Raw genomic sequence first — 16,084 nt, 5'->3', positions numbered from 1 at the left:
CCCCCCCCCCCCCCCCCCCCCATGGCATCTTATAATCAAGTATAGGATCTGTAAATACTTTCACATTATACAATGGTCAGGTTATAAGGATGGATTGTACCAGCTGGAATGAAAAATGGTAAAGAGGACATAAAATCAAATACGAGAACGAAAAAGATCAGGTATTTTGCTTCCACCTGGATATAAAATTAGTTCTTTCTAGTTCTTTCTCTGGATGCACGTTTTTCTCTCCATCATGCGTCTTTTGGGATTGACTTATATCCCTGCATTGTTGAGAAGAGTCCAGTCTATCAAAGTTGGTCATCACACATACGTTGTGTCTGTAATTGTGTACAAATTCCTCCTGGTTCTACTCTTCTCACTCAGCATCAGTTCTTTTAAGCCTCTCCGGTAAATATGAAGACCGCCTGCTCCCCGTTTCTTATAGCGCAATAATATTCCATAACATGCATATACCACAACTTGTTCAGCCATTCCCCAATTGATGGACACCCCCTTAATTTCCAATTCTTTGCCACAACAAAAAGAGCTGCTATAAACATTTTTGTACATATGGGTCTTTCTCCCATTTCTATGATCTCTTTGGGATATAACCCTAGGAGTGGTATTGCTGGATCAAAGGGTATGAAAGTATTTATAGCCCTTTGGGCATAGTTCCAGATTGCTTTCCAGAAAGGCTGGATCAGTTCACAACTCCACCAACAATGCATTAGTGTTCCCGTTTGCCCACATCCTCTCCAGCATTTGTCATTTTCCTGTTTTGTCATCTTAGCCAATCTAACTGGTGAGATGTGGTACCTCAGAGTTGTTTTGATTTGCACCTAAATGCTTTTCTAATGATACTTAACCCAGTCTCCTTAATGTAGCAATGTGGGTATATATCTCCCTGCTCCACTGATAAGACAAGCTCTGTGAAGGGAACTTATCCTCCACATAGGAGTCTTGTACATTGAATGATGGATATGGACCAGTAGTCCATGGGCCAAATCCAGCCTGCAGTCTGCTTTTGTACAGCTCAAGAATTAAGAAAGGTTTATGATGGGTTGAATCTGGACCAGCAGCTGATGTTTGCTGACCCTTGATTTAGACTATCAACAGGAAGATGAGAGCTAAGAAAAGAGGAAAAGGAGATAAGGCAAGGGGTCTTAGAATGAAAGCTGCTCCTTGTGAATAGGGACTGTTTCACACTTTGGTCTTATGTCCACAATACCTAGTATGCAAATGGTACCTGGCATATAGCAAAATTGAAAATTTGAACTCAAGACTTCTGACTTGTGTTTTCTACCCACAACCATCCACACTTTCGGACTGACCTGTCTGGTAAATAGGCAGCAACTGGAGTGAATGCAGCTTGGTGTCATCAGGGAAGACATAGGAAGACACATCGGGCGTAAAACGTCTGAAGGAGAAAACAGACCCACCTCATTGCTGAACAATTTCCGCTTACAAAATACTTGGAGGGTATAACAAGAGCAGGACCTTGTACCTGTACAGGATGGGGTGTGCCCGGCAAGGACTTGCTTTCTCATCATCCAACCCCATTGTCTCCAAGGTAACTGAGAGGCCAGACTGTCTGCTCACCTCACCAAGGAGCTCTGTGGGCTTCTGGCAAATAACAAAATCCTCTGGCTCTGGCTGAGGAGCTGACAGTGTATAAGCATCACTCTTTTTGCCTGTAAAAATAAGCTATGAAGAGTAAGGAAAAGCAGCAAGCAGCTTCAAATGAAAGATTCCGCATGAAATGACTTCAAGGCAATCCATCCAGCTGACATTTAGACGGCACTTTAAGATTTAAACAAAGCACTTTACAGGCAATTACAGGTGAGGAAACTGAGGCTCTGTTTAGTGACTTGCCTGGCTAGAGAAATATTAGAGACATCTTGGTGTCTCCTGACTCCAACTCCCACGTTCTTTTCGGTCCCATCACAATAGCTCACAAGGTTCCGTCAGTAATTTAAAAATATGCGCTGTACTCTACAGCATTACTAATATATGTGCCTAAATATTGTCTTTAATTTCTAATAAAAAATAAAAGATGGCACAGTAGATACGGCCCTGAACCTGGAGTCAGCAAGAACTGAGTTCAAAGCCCAATTCAGACACTTCATACCTGTGCGACCCTAGGTAAGTCACTTAACCTGTTTGCCTCACTTTCCTCAACTATAAAAGGATAATAAAAAGAAAAATTACCACTCTGCTTGTTGTTGAGATAAAATGACACTATTTCTACAGTGCTTTCCAAACCTTAGAGCACTACATAATGTTATTATGACTCTAAAGGGATCATCACTGTACTAGCAAAAACATGCTATTATCAATGAATAATATCACATTTCAAATCTATGGCACTTTACATTATTCAAAATGCTTCCACGTACACTTTATCTTGTTTGTTCCCCACTCCCACCCCACTCACAAAAAAACTTATAAGTGGCACAGGTGGGATTACCTGAGACAAGGACATTTTACAAGCAAAAAAAGTTAGGCCAAGTTATAGCCACATAACAGAAAGATTCATACTCAATGTCTTCAAATCCCCAGTCCACTAAGCTCTAAACACATATTTCATGTCCTACATGACTAAGCAAAGGACCTGGGATTTCTTTAGTGTGGGGAGGGACTAGTATGTCTGTAGCCTCCCTTCACCAGGGCAGATTATAACCTGGCTATGAATTAGTAAATCGTAAGAAATTTGCATGAGACACTTCAGAAGGTATGTGACCTGTCCAGAGTCTCACAGTCAGCTTCATCTCAGAACTTCCTGACTCCAAGATGGCGCTCTATCTACTAGGGGCATGTTGTTCTTCTAGTCTATTTCATTAATAGGCACATTTTAAAAATAAAATGCATCAGCCCTTCACTTAGGTCACCTGGTACTGACTTTCCCCGTGCAGGTCAAAGCAAGCTAAATTCCACATTTACCAGCCTCGGTGGTGGCCGGTCTGTCCTTTGTCGGCGGGGAGGGGTCAACATTTGCTTCATCTTTAGGAGCAGCCTCCAAATGTAGGATTAAGACTTCCAGATCTGTCATTACCGCAATATATCCAGCACAAAATGAAATTTCTGTGGGGAGAATACTCTCTATGTGTATGACTAAGGCACGTTCGAAGTCCAACATGGAGAAGCCCTCGCTGATGACCTGCCATTTTAAACTAAACAGCACCAGTTTATTGACACAGCCAACGAGAAGATCCCCTGTCATAGGACAAGAAGAGACACAGAGCGGCGGCTCGGACAGAGGGATCTCAATGATTGACATCTGGTCTTTGGTGGCTTCCCGGAAGCAGCCCTCCACACGGTGCCCCACCATGCGAATACACACACGAGAGTTTTCCATGGTCCTGTTTCTCCAGTTCACATAGGCCCGAAGGAAGGTGGCTTTGTTTTTCTCCTCAATTGTCACTAAGTAGTCTCCTGGAGGGGAAAGGAGGGAATAGGAGTGTCATTAGAACTACTTTTTCCCAAATCCAAGTTCAGCACTCTATTCACTAAACTGGGGCCGTCTCTACTATACAGGTAAGGGACAGCTACTAAATGTAAGATACGGTGTTTGGGGGTGGGAGAAGGGGCATGAGTCCCTTTCCTTCCCCAGGGGAAAGAAAATTATTGAGCATGATTGGAAGAGTAGTTAAATTAAAGAAGAAAATAAAAAAAGAAGAAAAGAAATCAAGTCATCCCAACTTAGGGATCCTCATTTTTTTCTTCCCATGAGGCATTTTTTATAAAATCAGATGCAGGCATCCAATTACAGAATGTTAAGAGTGTAAATAACCTGCCGTTGGTGATCAATTTCAATTCTATTTCCTTAGTCAATGTTGCTCTGGCCCAGAATCTATAATTGAAACAAACTCTCCTCCTCCTCCTCTCTCTCCCCCTTCTCATGGTTTTCTAGTACTTGTGTGACATATTAAAGGCAAGTGTAGAAGTGTAAAAAGGCAAGTGGAAAACCTGGCAGGAATCAGGGAAATCTCTATTTCAAAATATCACATCTTCATGAGAAACACAGAGAAGAAATGAGACAAAACTATGAGTCTTTTTAAAAAAAGTAATCAGAAAAACAAAACATACTTTCAAACTAAAGAAAAGCGGTTATTTAAGGTAGTTTTGATTATCCCACCCAAATGTACAGGCTGTGGCTGAAGCCTTTCAAGCAGCTACCTGTGTTTCTCCAATAATAAGACCTATCCCGAAAATAAGCCCTCCCCTTACTGTGTAAGATTCCTCTAAAATAAGCCCTCCCCTGAAAATAAGCCCTCTGGTGTTTTTCTGTCCAAAAAATTAATAAGACAGTGTCTTATTATCGGGGAAACACGGTACCATCCGTGAATCGCCAGGAAACAAAGAGACTATCCGTGCAACGTTTCTTTTTAATTCAAATGGTTTATTTAACTAATAGATATTATTTTATCATTAACACTAGAAGGGCTAGAATGTAGGAATAACTCAAAAGACTAAGTTCCAGCAATTGACACTGCATTTCTTTAATCCAGAGATAGGATCAAAATTTTTATTTCAAAGTAAAATTATAATATTTTTTGCATCAGTTGGTGCATTTGGTACTTCTACTGTTAATGTGAGAATCATAATATTGATTACTGGCATTTCTATGGTGCTTTAAGGTTTACAGTTTTATATATATATATATATATATATATATATATATATATATACACACACACACATATATGTGTGAACATGCATTTATATATAGATACACTTACGTATGTACACATACACATAGACACCCCTTTTAAGTGACAAAAAAGACTCCACAGCAGGTGGCGGTGAACAGAATGTGACTTCCATGAATAAGATGTTTCACTTCCTTCAGGGTTGAGGACACAGGTCACCAGTACCAGTTAATTCCTCCTTGCCCCTGAGGCAAACCATACTATGTCCTTATTGTTACCAGAAAAATTTAGGTCAGTAATCACTATCATCCTGTATGTATAGATGATTTTCTCCTGGGTAGAAAAAGAATTTCATTTCCTTTCCCTTCCATCATTCCTCAGGACTTCCTTATCATTCACTGCTAGTGACATATTTAGGGGGTCTCTGGGGCTCAGAAAATTAAGGGGGTGGATTAGATGATGCCTAAAGTCCTGCTTAACTTAAAATCTATAATCCTATTGTGACGGATTTCAACTATTCTTTCTAACTGTATACTATTGTCAACTAGGTGAGGTAGTGTAGAGAGCTCTGGGCTTTGAGTCAGTAGGACCTGAGTTCAAATCTTGCCTCAGGTATCAGCTGTGTAACCCTGGGCAAGTCACCTAATTTTTCTCTGCCTCAGTTTCCTCTTCTGAAAAATGAGAATAACAGCACCTATAGGACGGGGTCATTGTCAGGATCAAACCAGGTAACAGGGAAAGTACTTTGCAATCCTCAAAGGACTGTATACATCTGATTATTCTACATCACTGCCCTTCAAGCACTCTCTGGTTCAGTTAAACTGGCCTCTTTGCTGGCCCATAGAGCAGAACATCTCTTTGCACTGGTCACTGTCCCTTATGCCTGGATACACAACCTTATACACCTAGTTTCTCTCAAAGTTCAGCTCATCATCACCTTCTGCATAGTCTTTCCTAATGTCCCCAAATTTTTATTTTTACAAATTTTTATAAATGTAAATTTATTTTAATAAATTTATGTGGGTATTAGCTCCCCCAATAGACTTTCCCCCACTTAATTGTAATTTATTTTTCCCAATTACACGTAAAGATAGTTTTCAACATTGACTTTTATAAGATTTTGAGTTTCACATTTTTTTTTCTCCCTCCTTCCTCTTCCCTTTCCTCAAGACAGTATGCAATTTGATACAGGTTAAACAGGTACAATCATATTAAACATATTTCCACATTAGTTGTGTTATGAAAGAAGAATCAGAACAAAATCTCCCAACAGCCTTTCATTTTATCTTCGCAACCCCAAAGCTCATGACACATAATAATAAATCCTTGTTGATCTTGTGGTCTGGGAAGACTAAGATAAACATAATTCATGGCAAAATAAGTTTATGAAAACAATAAGAGAGGAGAGAGAGATGCCCTTAAAAGTACGAGTTACTGGGACAAGGTACCCAGAACTGGAAAAAGCCAACACTGTTTTGATTTTTTAAAAACATTAGAGAATGGCATCTTTCACCTGTGAGGTAATGAACTTGACTTCTATTCCTGCCAAAATTTTAAAATACATTATTAAAGGGATGTTTTATGAATACTTAGAATAGGAAACACTCATAATAAAAGTCATCATTACTTCATTGTGATCAGGTTAGGCTATACTCGATTCCTTTCCTGACAAAATAATTTTTAGATGGACGGATTAGAGGAATATTGTACTTGTAAGAGTAAACTTAGGTTTCAGCTAATTATTTGGTAAAGTCCCTAATGCTCTACTTGTAGACAAGCATGGGGTCCTGATGGGAAAAGCCCTTAAGTGAAAGGTCATAAAAACTTAAACCCTGGGAAAGGTAACTTGTTTACAATCATAACTTAGATACAAAATTTTATTTTAGACAGTCAAAACTCAAGATACTATGACCTATGAAAGCCAAAACAAGAATATTGTGACCTATATATGACCAAGACATGCTCAATACACAAACTTGTTTGAACTGCATAGCACTGGCTTAACTCCCAAGCTCATTACTAAGCAGAAAACCAAAAGCATCCACTAATCAGGAGTGATGAACTCTATAGCTCCTCCTGCTTTTGTCTGTTTTCTGTAACTACCATGGGATTTTGGGGGTTCTTTAGCAGGGATCCACTGAACTGTTTGGCAGCTACCCCAGATTGCCCCTATTTTCTAGGTATTCATAATGATTGATTAAACTACCTATAATCAACATAGAGACACTTGGCCTCTTCCTTTGGTATCAAAATACCCCACGGTTATGCAGGAGGTACAGAGTTCACCCACCTGGGGAATTTCAGACCTTACAAGATAGACAGAAGCTACAGGGTGGTATGGTTTTGTTCAATGACCAGAACCAACTGACATTTTTAAGGGCTTAACGTGAACATGAAAGGAAATCTATCTTAATGGAACGACCCAGGGAGCCATGTGCCATTTATCAAGGATTTTGATAAAGGAATCAATGGCATGCTAATCAAATCTGTGAATGATACTGATTCAAGAGGGACCCAAAAAGATCTTGCCAGACTGGAAAGAAACTTAGGTGGGGTAGGCAACCTTTAAAAATGGAAATTAATAGGAATGAATGTGAAGTCCCATAGAGGTTTTAAAAAGTCACCTTTACAAGTGCAGAATTGGAGAGGTGTGACTATATTACAGTTCCTATTAAAAAAAAAATCTAGGACCACAAATTAAAGGTACCCCCAAGACTGGAATGCTTTCAATAATCATCCTCAATCTAAATTTCCTCCCACCTGATGTGTGGAACACATTTGGCAGTCTTTTATTCTACAGTTATTAGTAAGATATTAAAATACGAAAAAATTAAAATACCTCTGGTTGACAAATTTATTCCTTGTGAAGTATAATCAATCAAAAAATAAAACAGATAACACCTTTCTCATTTCCATTGAGGGTGTCAGTACAGGATATGGAAAAAAAAAAAAGAAAACTGAAAGATTTGGGAATCTCTATTTCAGGTGAGGGATATCCAAAAAGATTCTCACTCAAGGACTTAACATGGACGAAGGAAGAGGAAGATACAGAAAACAATGTAAATAACTATATCATCACATCCTTCCCTGTTCTGATGAAAGAAAAGTGAAAGTGCAGAAGGAGGGGGAGGGTTAAGAGGAAGACACACAGCAGGGGCAGCCTGAAGCCAGCTGAAGTCAACTAACAGTGTTCCACATAACCTATGGTTTTTCATTTTTTTCAAACACAGATGTTTAAGTAGAAAGGATTTTATTTTCAAGTTATCTCCATACTCATTTAAATAAAGGGAAAAAGTGGTTTCTTAGTTTCCCCCTACACACATATATAAATAAAGTGACTAGGCAGCCTGATATAATGGTAGAGATAGGGAGCCTCCAAACCAGAAAGATCTCAAGTTTAAGAGGTCTGCCCCTTGGGGCAGCTAGGTGTATATGAATAGAGCACTGGCCCTGGAGTCAGGAGGACCTGAGTTCAAATGTGACCTCAGATACTAAACACAAAAACTAGTCGTGTGACCTTGGGGCAAGTCACTTCACCCCAATTGCCCTCCAAAAAGCAAAAAAAAAGGTCAAAAGGTCTGCCTCTTAACATATACTGGCTGTAACCCAGGGTAGCAACAACCTCTTAAGTGATCTCAGAAACTCTTCAAAGACTGTATGTTGTAGAGAAGGTACTGACCCTAACTGGTCATTTTCCCATCTGAGAGGTTTCCTATGTCAATGGCACCATCAGTCCAACACCCTTTGGCAGTACGGTGATGTATAAAATCAATGACAAAGGATTAAAAAAGAAACTGTGTGGGACAAAAGACTCTTGCCCAAAATAAATTCAATAACTCAAGAGGTTTCTCAGAGAAACAAAAAGATATTTATTACCTCTCGTGGGAAGGGGGGTGGGGGAGTCATCTTCACTGGAAGCAGTCTAGTGAGAGAAGCCCGAAATACAGAATGTAAAGCTTGGTTATATACCCCAAAGACCACCCCTTTCTCACCTCCCTGTCCTTCCGATTCATTAACCAGGAACTTAGGCTCATGATCTAATTCTGACCACAAGAATCCGCTTATACAGCAAATAAAATGCCAGCAGTATCAAAAGAGATATGAAAGCAGACACTATTTTATGAATCATGGGGGATTTTAGGACATGGTGACCTGTCCGGAGTTTTGTAACAGGTTTTCCTATTTTATATTTGTACAGGTCAGATGGTGGTCACTGGAAACAAGCCTGGGACATCTGGGCCTGTGGTTAGATATGAAAGGTCTGTACTTTCCCCTCTTACACATTAGCTTAGCTTAGCAAAAACTTCAACTTATGACCAGGAAAGTAAGGCAAGGGTCCCAGGCTGCTAAATCTTTGGTAACTTACTACAAATCTGTCTAGATTTTGGAATACTACCAGAGAAGTTTCCACCTGTCCCACTCAAAACCAATCATATTGAAATTCCCATCTAAATCCGTGAACCTCCTGAACTCTATCCCTCCTAGGGACCGTGGGTAGACCCCCATGTAAAGAACTTCAATACATCCATTAGAGTATGCTGTGGACATCTGTCGAAGATGTCCAGAAACAAGGATGATTGGAGAAAAGGTCTTAACACCTGCCTAATTCCTCCCCATTATTTTAGCTCTACAATAGCAAGAGGGGATAAATAATATAAATTTAAATCCACCAACTTATCCCCTCTGTGTTTAGGTATCTGGTCGGATAGGGCAGCTTTAAATGTCAGAAACTGGCATTGATGGTTTTGGCTCCCGACACTGAAGCCTTTGGGGAGGGGGTTTTGACTGTTTTCATTTTTTGGCGGGGAAAGCAAGTGACACCTTGGTAGGGCCTTGGGGATAGGCTACTCCGACGTGGTCATTTACAGATGACGTCACTAGGGTCCAGAGGGATAAGGTAACTTAACAAAGAGGGTCAAGATGGCTAAAAAAGAGTCAAAGCGTTGGAATCCAATTCTCCGAAGGTACAAAAGGACCAGGGCTCTTTCCCTCACTCCACCCCGTTATGTTACATAGCTAGGAGTGTCCGCAACACTTGTCAATCAAACCATCACTTCACCGGAGCGCTCCGGTGTAAAAGGGAGCCAGCCTGCAGTGGGTTTTCTCGTGTGAATAAGTCGCTTCCCAACTTAACTGCCTGGCTGTTGGATCTCTGTCTCTCTTCCCAAACACCCAAGCGTCAGGCACAGGGACCAAGGCCGGAGAAGGTCCCACGTGCAAGGCGCTCAGGGCCGGGATGGGGAGGATCAACGGTCCCGGGCAAGGTCACACAAAATGTGTACCTGCAGGTAACTTGCAGGGGCGGGGAGGGGAGGCCTGGACAGACCTCGTGAAGGAGGCGGCCCCGGGAAGTAAAGAGCCCGATTGAGACCTCCCCAGTGCAGACCCTTCCCGGAGGGCGGGTCCGTGGGAATGCAGACTGCGTGGGCCCGGCTGCATCGTCCTGGGTGGGCACAGCTGCAGCACCGGCTTTAGGGGCTTCTTACGGGGCGGATCCAGCCCCGGCCGGTTCAGTACCCGGGGTCTGGGAAGACGCAGGAGGGTACGCCGGGTTCCTGCTCCGCCACCGGAGGGGGTGGGGCCGCACGGGCTCCGAGGTCTCCCGCGGGGCTTCCTCCCCCGCCCCGAGCTCACTGGGACGCACGCACGCAGCCACCCCCCCACACCCCCCTTAGTCCGGACCCCCCGCGAGGACCGCCCGGGCGGAAAGGTGCGCGCAGGGGCGGCGGCCGGGCTGGGGCGCGGAGCTCCACCCCCGCTTACCCGGCTCGCTGTAGCTCAGGTGCAGCACCTGGCCCAGCGTGGAGAAGCAGCAGCGCGGCCGTGCAGGCTCGGGCGCCCGAGCCTCCACCGAGAACGCCTCTACCTTGCAGCCCGCCGCCACGAAGAGCGCATCCTGCCCGCCGCAGCACACCCGCTCCGGCTCCTGCTGGCACCGTACCACCTGCTGCGAGCCGAACGGGTGCAGGTTGTACAACCGTACCATGGCTGCGGGGCCGCGGCCCCCCGCCGAGCCGGGAGGGGGAGGGAACGCCGGGGGCGGAGGCCCCACTTCCGCGAGCGCTGCGAGCCGCGTCACGTGGGCCGGCGGGGGCAGAGCACACCCCCTTCTTTAAAGAGACCGCGGCGCTCGGACCCCGAGCCCGCCACGCGCGGGAGGAGAGCTAAAGCCTGAGCTCGCTGTGCATTGTCGACTTGCACATCTATCCATGTTCATGCATGTGTCTCTTAGCTCGCCCTCTGTCCATTGTCCCTTCCGGCCACTGTGTATATGTATGTATACGTGTGTATGTATATGCATGCCCCCAGAGGGATATCTCTTACCTAGATGCAGACAGCGCCCTCGGTCCACCACCCAGCCAGCCCGCCTGCGCATACGTAAAAGCGCACATAAGGAGCTTTGCGAGATGCAGACGGAAATTTACCGTTCTGCCATTGCCCAGTCTAGCCGTCTGCACGTGTGTCTGCACACACACACACACACACACACACTCACTTATCTTGACTTGATAGATGCCACTGTGTTGTCCCCTCCAGCTGTATGTATGTATCTCTTAAAGGCAGATGTATTGTTCTCTATCCATCGCCCCATGGAGCTACCTGCATATGTGACATGCATATCTTATGGATGTATGATGCTTCAAAGTTTGCCAACTGTTTTATTATTGTATATATCATGTATTCATTTGGTTCCACAACAGTCATGTGAGATGGGTGTTACTTTTTTTTGCAAAGAAACTCACTAAAATTTTTATATACATGTATTTGTTCACATAGATGAATTTTTCATATGTACCTGTTATCTCCCCTTTAGAATGTAAGCTCATTGCAACGATAGGATGGAGTTTTTCATTCTTTGTACTTGGCATCCCTAGAACCTAGGTGCTTAATAAAGATTTGTTGATTTGGTTTTTTTCCATAAAGCACAGCATTTAACATAGGGTTAGGCACTTGGCAAGGGCTCTGTGCCTGGTCTCCCAAATCCTTCCAGGGAACAGTGCTTTACGCATGGTTACCCTTCTCTTCTCCCATGACTTAAAGATACTGAGTTAAGAAACAGGCAAGCAGCCCCCCTGCCTAGATGTGACCTACTTACAAACCGGAAGCCTCCCACTGGCATTATGCACAAGATTTAGAGCATAGGACCTTAGAGTACAATCAAGTCAAAATCCTAATTTTACAGATGAAGAAACTAAGGTGGGACCCCCAGCTGGTGTCCAAAGTGGCATTCAACCCCAGGGCTTCTTGGGAGTTGGAGATACTTGCTAGGTCTGAAGTCAGGAAGACCTAAATTTAAATTTGGCCTCATACATTTAATAGTGTTGGCCTCTACAATTTGCCTCAGTTTCTGCAGCTGTGAAATGTGTATAACAAAAGTGCCAAGCTCCCAAGGGTGTTGTGAGGATCAAGTGAGATAATATTTGTGAAGTTCTTAGCACTGAGCCTGGCATATAATAGGTGCTTTAAAAGCCCTTATTTTCTTCCTTCTTTCCTGACTCCTAAGAACAGCAGTCTTTTAAATGGGTCCTTCCTACCAGACCTCACCACATACACATGGTTGCAAACCCCTCCTTGTTGCTGTGCTAAGGCAATGTGCCCCTCAGCCTTTCCCTTCCCCACAAACCTAAATAAGTAGCTGGCACCTTGGGCAATAAGATTTCCCTGTCATGGGACTGGTCCTGATGTCTGGGGAGATAAACCTATTTCCTTCCGTCTTTCTCCTGGGATCTTAAAGAGGCTGGAGAGAGACGTCAGCTTTTCTCACTGGGACCTCCCACCCAAGCCAACACCTAGAAGCATAGGTGGGGATGGAGTAGAGGTGATTCCCAGAGTTACTAGACATCTGCCCTGCCACACAGGCTCTAGGGGGTTCCTAACCCACTCCCTAGTGGCTGGCCCAGCACCCAAGAGTGGAAGAAGGGTATGTGGTAATTCCCTTCTGCCACTCCTTCCCTCCACATTCAATGAAGGAGGATCCCAGCATCTCAAGGATCTCTTGTCAGCGTCTCCTTGAAGTTGGATTTTACTTTGACATCCTTTCAGCCAAGGTAGCTCGATCTTCCATCTGCCCTAGATACAAAAATTCCTAGTTAGGCAAACTTACCTCTTTTCTTTCTTTTTAAAACAATTTAAGATTTTTCATTGATGTCCTTTGTTACTCTATTACCACCAATTTCGAAGACATCCTTGCGTTCCACTGGACCTGGAGTCAGAAGAATTGAGTTTAAATCTGGCCTTGGGCACTTCTTAGCTATGTGACCTTGTCCAAGTCACTTAGCCACTACCTGCCTCAGTTTCCAAATCTGTAAAATGAGAATAATAATTGCACCTACTCCCCAGGGTTGTTATGAAGATAAAACCAGACAATATTTGTAAAGTGCTTTGCAAACCTTAAAGCTCTATGTAAGTGTTAGCTATTAGTATTACCTAGCATGTTAGGTGAAAGATGGAATGATTGAGAAGACAGGAGTTCAGACTTCTGAGCATATCACTTTATTAAGCAATGGATGCCAACTGCCTAATGAATTGGGACCAGTCCCCTTCCTCAGCTTAGGACTGGACCCAGAATACAGGGGGAGACAGATTTTTATGCATTAAAAGCAATCAAATAAGACTACTAATTAATTAAAAGAAAACAACCGGGATACAAAATTAGGAAATCACATTTCTAATCAGAGAAAAGATTAGGGACTTTCCAAGTTGGGAGGGGAAAAGTGAGCAGATGAAATTCCTTGAATTCAGAAAAAAAGAGGTACCCCACTCCACCAAATTATTTGTAAATAATCAAAGGAACATGGCAACAATAACAGATTGATCAGTAAAGGGTCAATTTTCAGATAAGACGAACAGGTTGCTCGAGATGTATAACTGTGAGTAAACTCCTTGCATCAGTCTTTTTATCTGATGGGGTTTCTGGTCCTTAGTTAAGAGCCTCTAAGCAGTGGGGAGAAATGGTCCAGTTTCCCAAACACGAAGGACTGCGTTCAAACAGCAAAACAGATTTTTCCCACAATTCCCATAACTGAATACAGTTTTCTCATAAGACAGAAATTAGATGACCCATAGATGAATAGAAAGGGAACTGGGTTAGCTCTAGAACTGAGTCACAAGATGGAGTCAGTGTGATTTACTCAATTCCCACAATTAATCACTTGCTGTTCTGATTCCCTCACCTTCTTCATTGTCCAACAAGGTGTCCCTTCACCATTCGTTATTCCCATCTTTTGCTATCTTTCCCTCCAATTTTCTGGATGTGAGCTGAAATATCAAAATTGTTTTGATTTGCATTTCTTTTATTGTTAGTGACTTGGAGCAGTGTTTCATACAGTTAGTAAGAGTTTGCAATTCCTTTTTTGAGGAATTCTTTGTTCCTGCCCTTTTTTTGACCATACATTCACTGGGCAAGATGCAGCCTTTTTCAAAAGTACCAACAGGGCTCAACACCTTTTATAATTAGGTTAGATGAAGTCCATGAAGGCTTAGAGAAACTTTCAGCTGTTTCTGTACTTTTGGCGTGTGTGTATGTGTGTGTGTGTGTGTGTGTGTGTATTGTGGGGAGTGAGTGGTGGTCAGGGGATCTATTTGTGCCTTTTGTCCAGATAGCATGGAATATATTCTAGAGCATTGGACTTGAGGTTAGACCTGAATTCAAATCCTACCTCAGACACAGGGCACTTAAATATTCTCTGCATCAGTTTCCTTATCTGTAAAATGAGAAAGCAATAGCTCTGACCAAATAGGGCTGTTCTCATCATCAAATAAAATAATACATGGAAAGCATTTTGCAAATTAAAGCACCATATGAGTTTTTATTATTTTTCCTGGAATTGCACAGAATCACAGAAATTTCAGATTTGGAAGGGACCTCCACGGCCCTCCAATCCAACCAAGAATTCCTGGAAGAGGAATATTACACAAGCCCTGGTGTATTTCTGAAAGACTTAATTAGGAGCAAGAGTTGGAAATGCTAGAGAGGTGGGTTTTAGCTGAATGCAAGGAAGAATATTTTCACAATTCAGCCTGATCCAAAACAGAGCAAGTTGCATAGTGGGATAGTAAGCTTCTCATGGTTGGAGGAATCCAAGGAAAGGCTGGATGCCCAACACCTCACGTGGGGTGGTGGGGGGAGAGCTCCCATGGTCCATTATAACCCTGAGTCACTGATTCAGTCTGTGGACTCACGTGGACCCACTAGCAGCATCCATGCTGCTATGAGACTGATGAAAAGGAGGTTAACAACAGCCATGTTTGGGAAGCAAATCGATATTGCCCAGAGCATGGTATCATTATATCCCCTAGGTTATAGCGTGTTGATCAGGGGTGCTCTGACTTCCTGTGAGGTTTGGAGATGGCCAATGATGGACCTTTTCCCCAGGTAGCTCTGGAGAATGCAGTGTTGTGTCCTATTAAGGATGAACCAGAGGAATTGGAACATTAGCCGTGTTTTCAGGTACATGGAAGCAATGGGAAAAGTTCTGATGCCAACTGAATATTCTCCACACACATATGATTACTAATTAATCGTTCTAGATAATAATATCATAGTGATGATAGAGAAAGACGAAGTGCTAGAAACAGAAGGCTGGTTCTAATATGCTGTTATCATGGTTAGTTGTCATGACCTGCATGCTATTTTCTTGCGTGTTCGATCTCTTTATCCTCCAAGGTCTCATCTGATGATTCCCACTTTTTCCATGAAGCTTTCCTCCAACAATTGCAGCCCCCAAAATGACCTGCTGTTCCTACTGATCAGCAATGGCAGTTGTCTGTACCAGATATTTGGACACCTAATTATATAAACTTGAATTGTTTCAGCTCTTGAAGTCTATAGTACCAATATTTTCCCTGTCACCTAGGCTTTAACTTCTCCAAATTCAGTCACTCTCCCGTTGCTTTCAAGCCTTTCTTTGAAGAGCCTCCAAGGTTCATCACTTCCTCTCTGTGCCCATTACACTATTCTTCTGTTCCTGGATTTCATCACTCCCACCACCCTGGCCCAGGATCTCATCATCTCGGCCTCTGGATTTCAACAGCCTACTAATTTGATTTTCAGTGTCTGCCTTGTCCTCACACACTGCCTTACCAGACTCAAGACACTTAAAATACTGCTTTGATCACATCACTCCTCTACTCAAAAACCTCTCCATTTATCCCAACTAGCACCAAAAGAAAAAGGCAATTCAGAAAGGGATTCCCAAATCCTCACGTCTGTGAGTCAGTTCAGGATACCTCTGTTTGCCTTAAGGTGTGTGTGGAATTCTATTTTTATTTAACTTTCAAATAAAATTTAATTCACTTTTCACATTTTAAATTTATAGGTGTCGTCAAGGTACTTTTGGAGTACACTCCACCTCAAATGAGTCAAAGAAATAAGAATCATTAGTAGCCACTCCAAAAAGGTTGGAAATAATTGTTCTTTGGAAGCTCTGGCATCTCTCCCTCCCCACTTCCAG

The 16,084-nt window shown here is 42.8% G+C and overlaps 1 protein-coding gene across 3 annotated transcripts in view; it reads right to left on the bottom strand.

The window, feature by feature from the left end:
- HPS3 (HPS3 biogenesis of lysosomal organelles complex 2 subunit 1) overlaps positions 1–10,693 on the bottom strand; it is a 76,595-nt gene extending 65,902 nt beyond the window's left edge. Inside the window, exons 1-4 of one of the 3 annotated variants that reach the window (XM_069104727.1) lie at positions 10,395–10,693; positions 2,923–3,414; positions 1,487–1,673; positions 1,314–1,399 (exon numbers count right to left, since the gene is read on the bottom strand). In XM_069104727.1, coding sequence (XP_068960828.1) covers positions 1,314–1,399; positions 1,487–1,673; positions 2,923–3,414; positions 10,395–10,617 — 988 coding nt within the window. In that variant the 5' untranslated portion in view covers positions 10,618–10,693. The remainder of the gene's footprint in view (positions 1–1,313; positions 1,400–1,486; positions 1,674–2,922; positions 3,415–10,394) is intronic. The other 2 variants (XM_069104726.1, XM_069104728.1) reach the window with 2 other exon arrangements.
- Positions 10,694–16,084: the final 5,391 nt, after the last annotated feature.

Source organism: Petaurus breviceps, unplaced genomic scaffold (genome assembly GCF_028583685.1).
Source record: "Petaurus breviceps papuanus isolate PSGF00001 unplaced genomic scaffold, PetGlider_PUasm1.0 688, whole genome shotgun sequence".
NCBI classification, from domain to species: Eukaryota; Metazoa; Chordata; class Mammalia; order Diprotodontia; family Petauridae; genus Petaurus; species Petaurus breviceps.
This window is presented reverse-complemented; position numbering and strand designations above follow the sequence as displayed.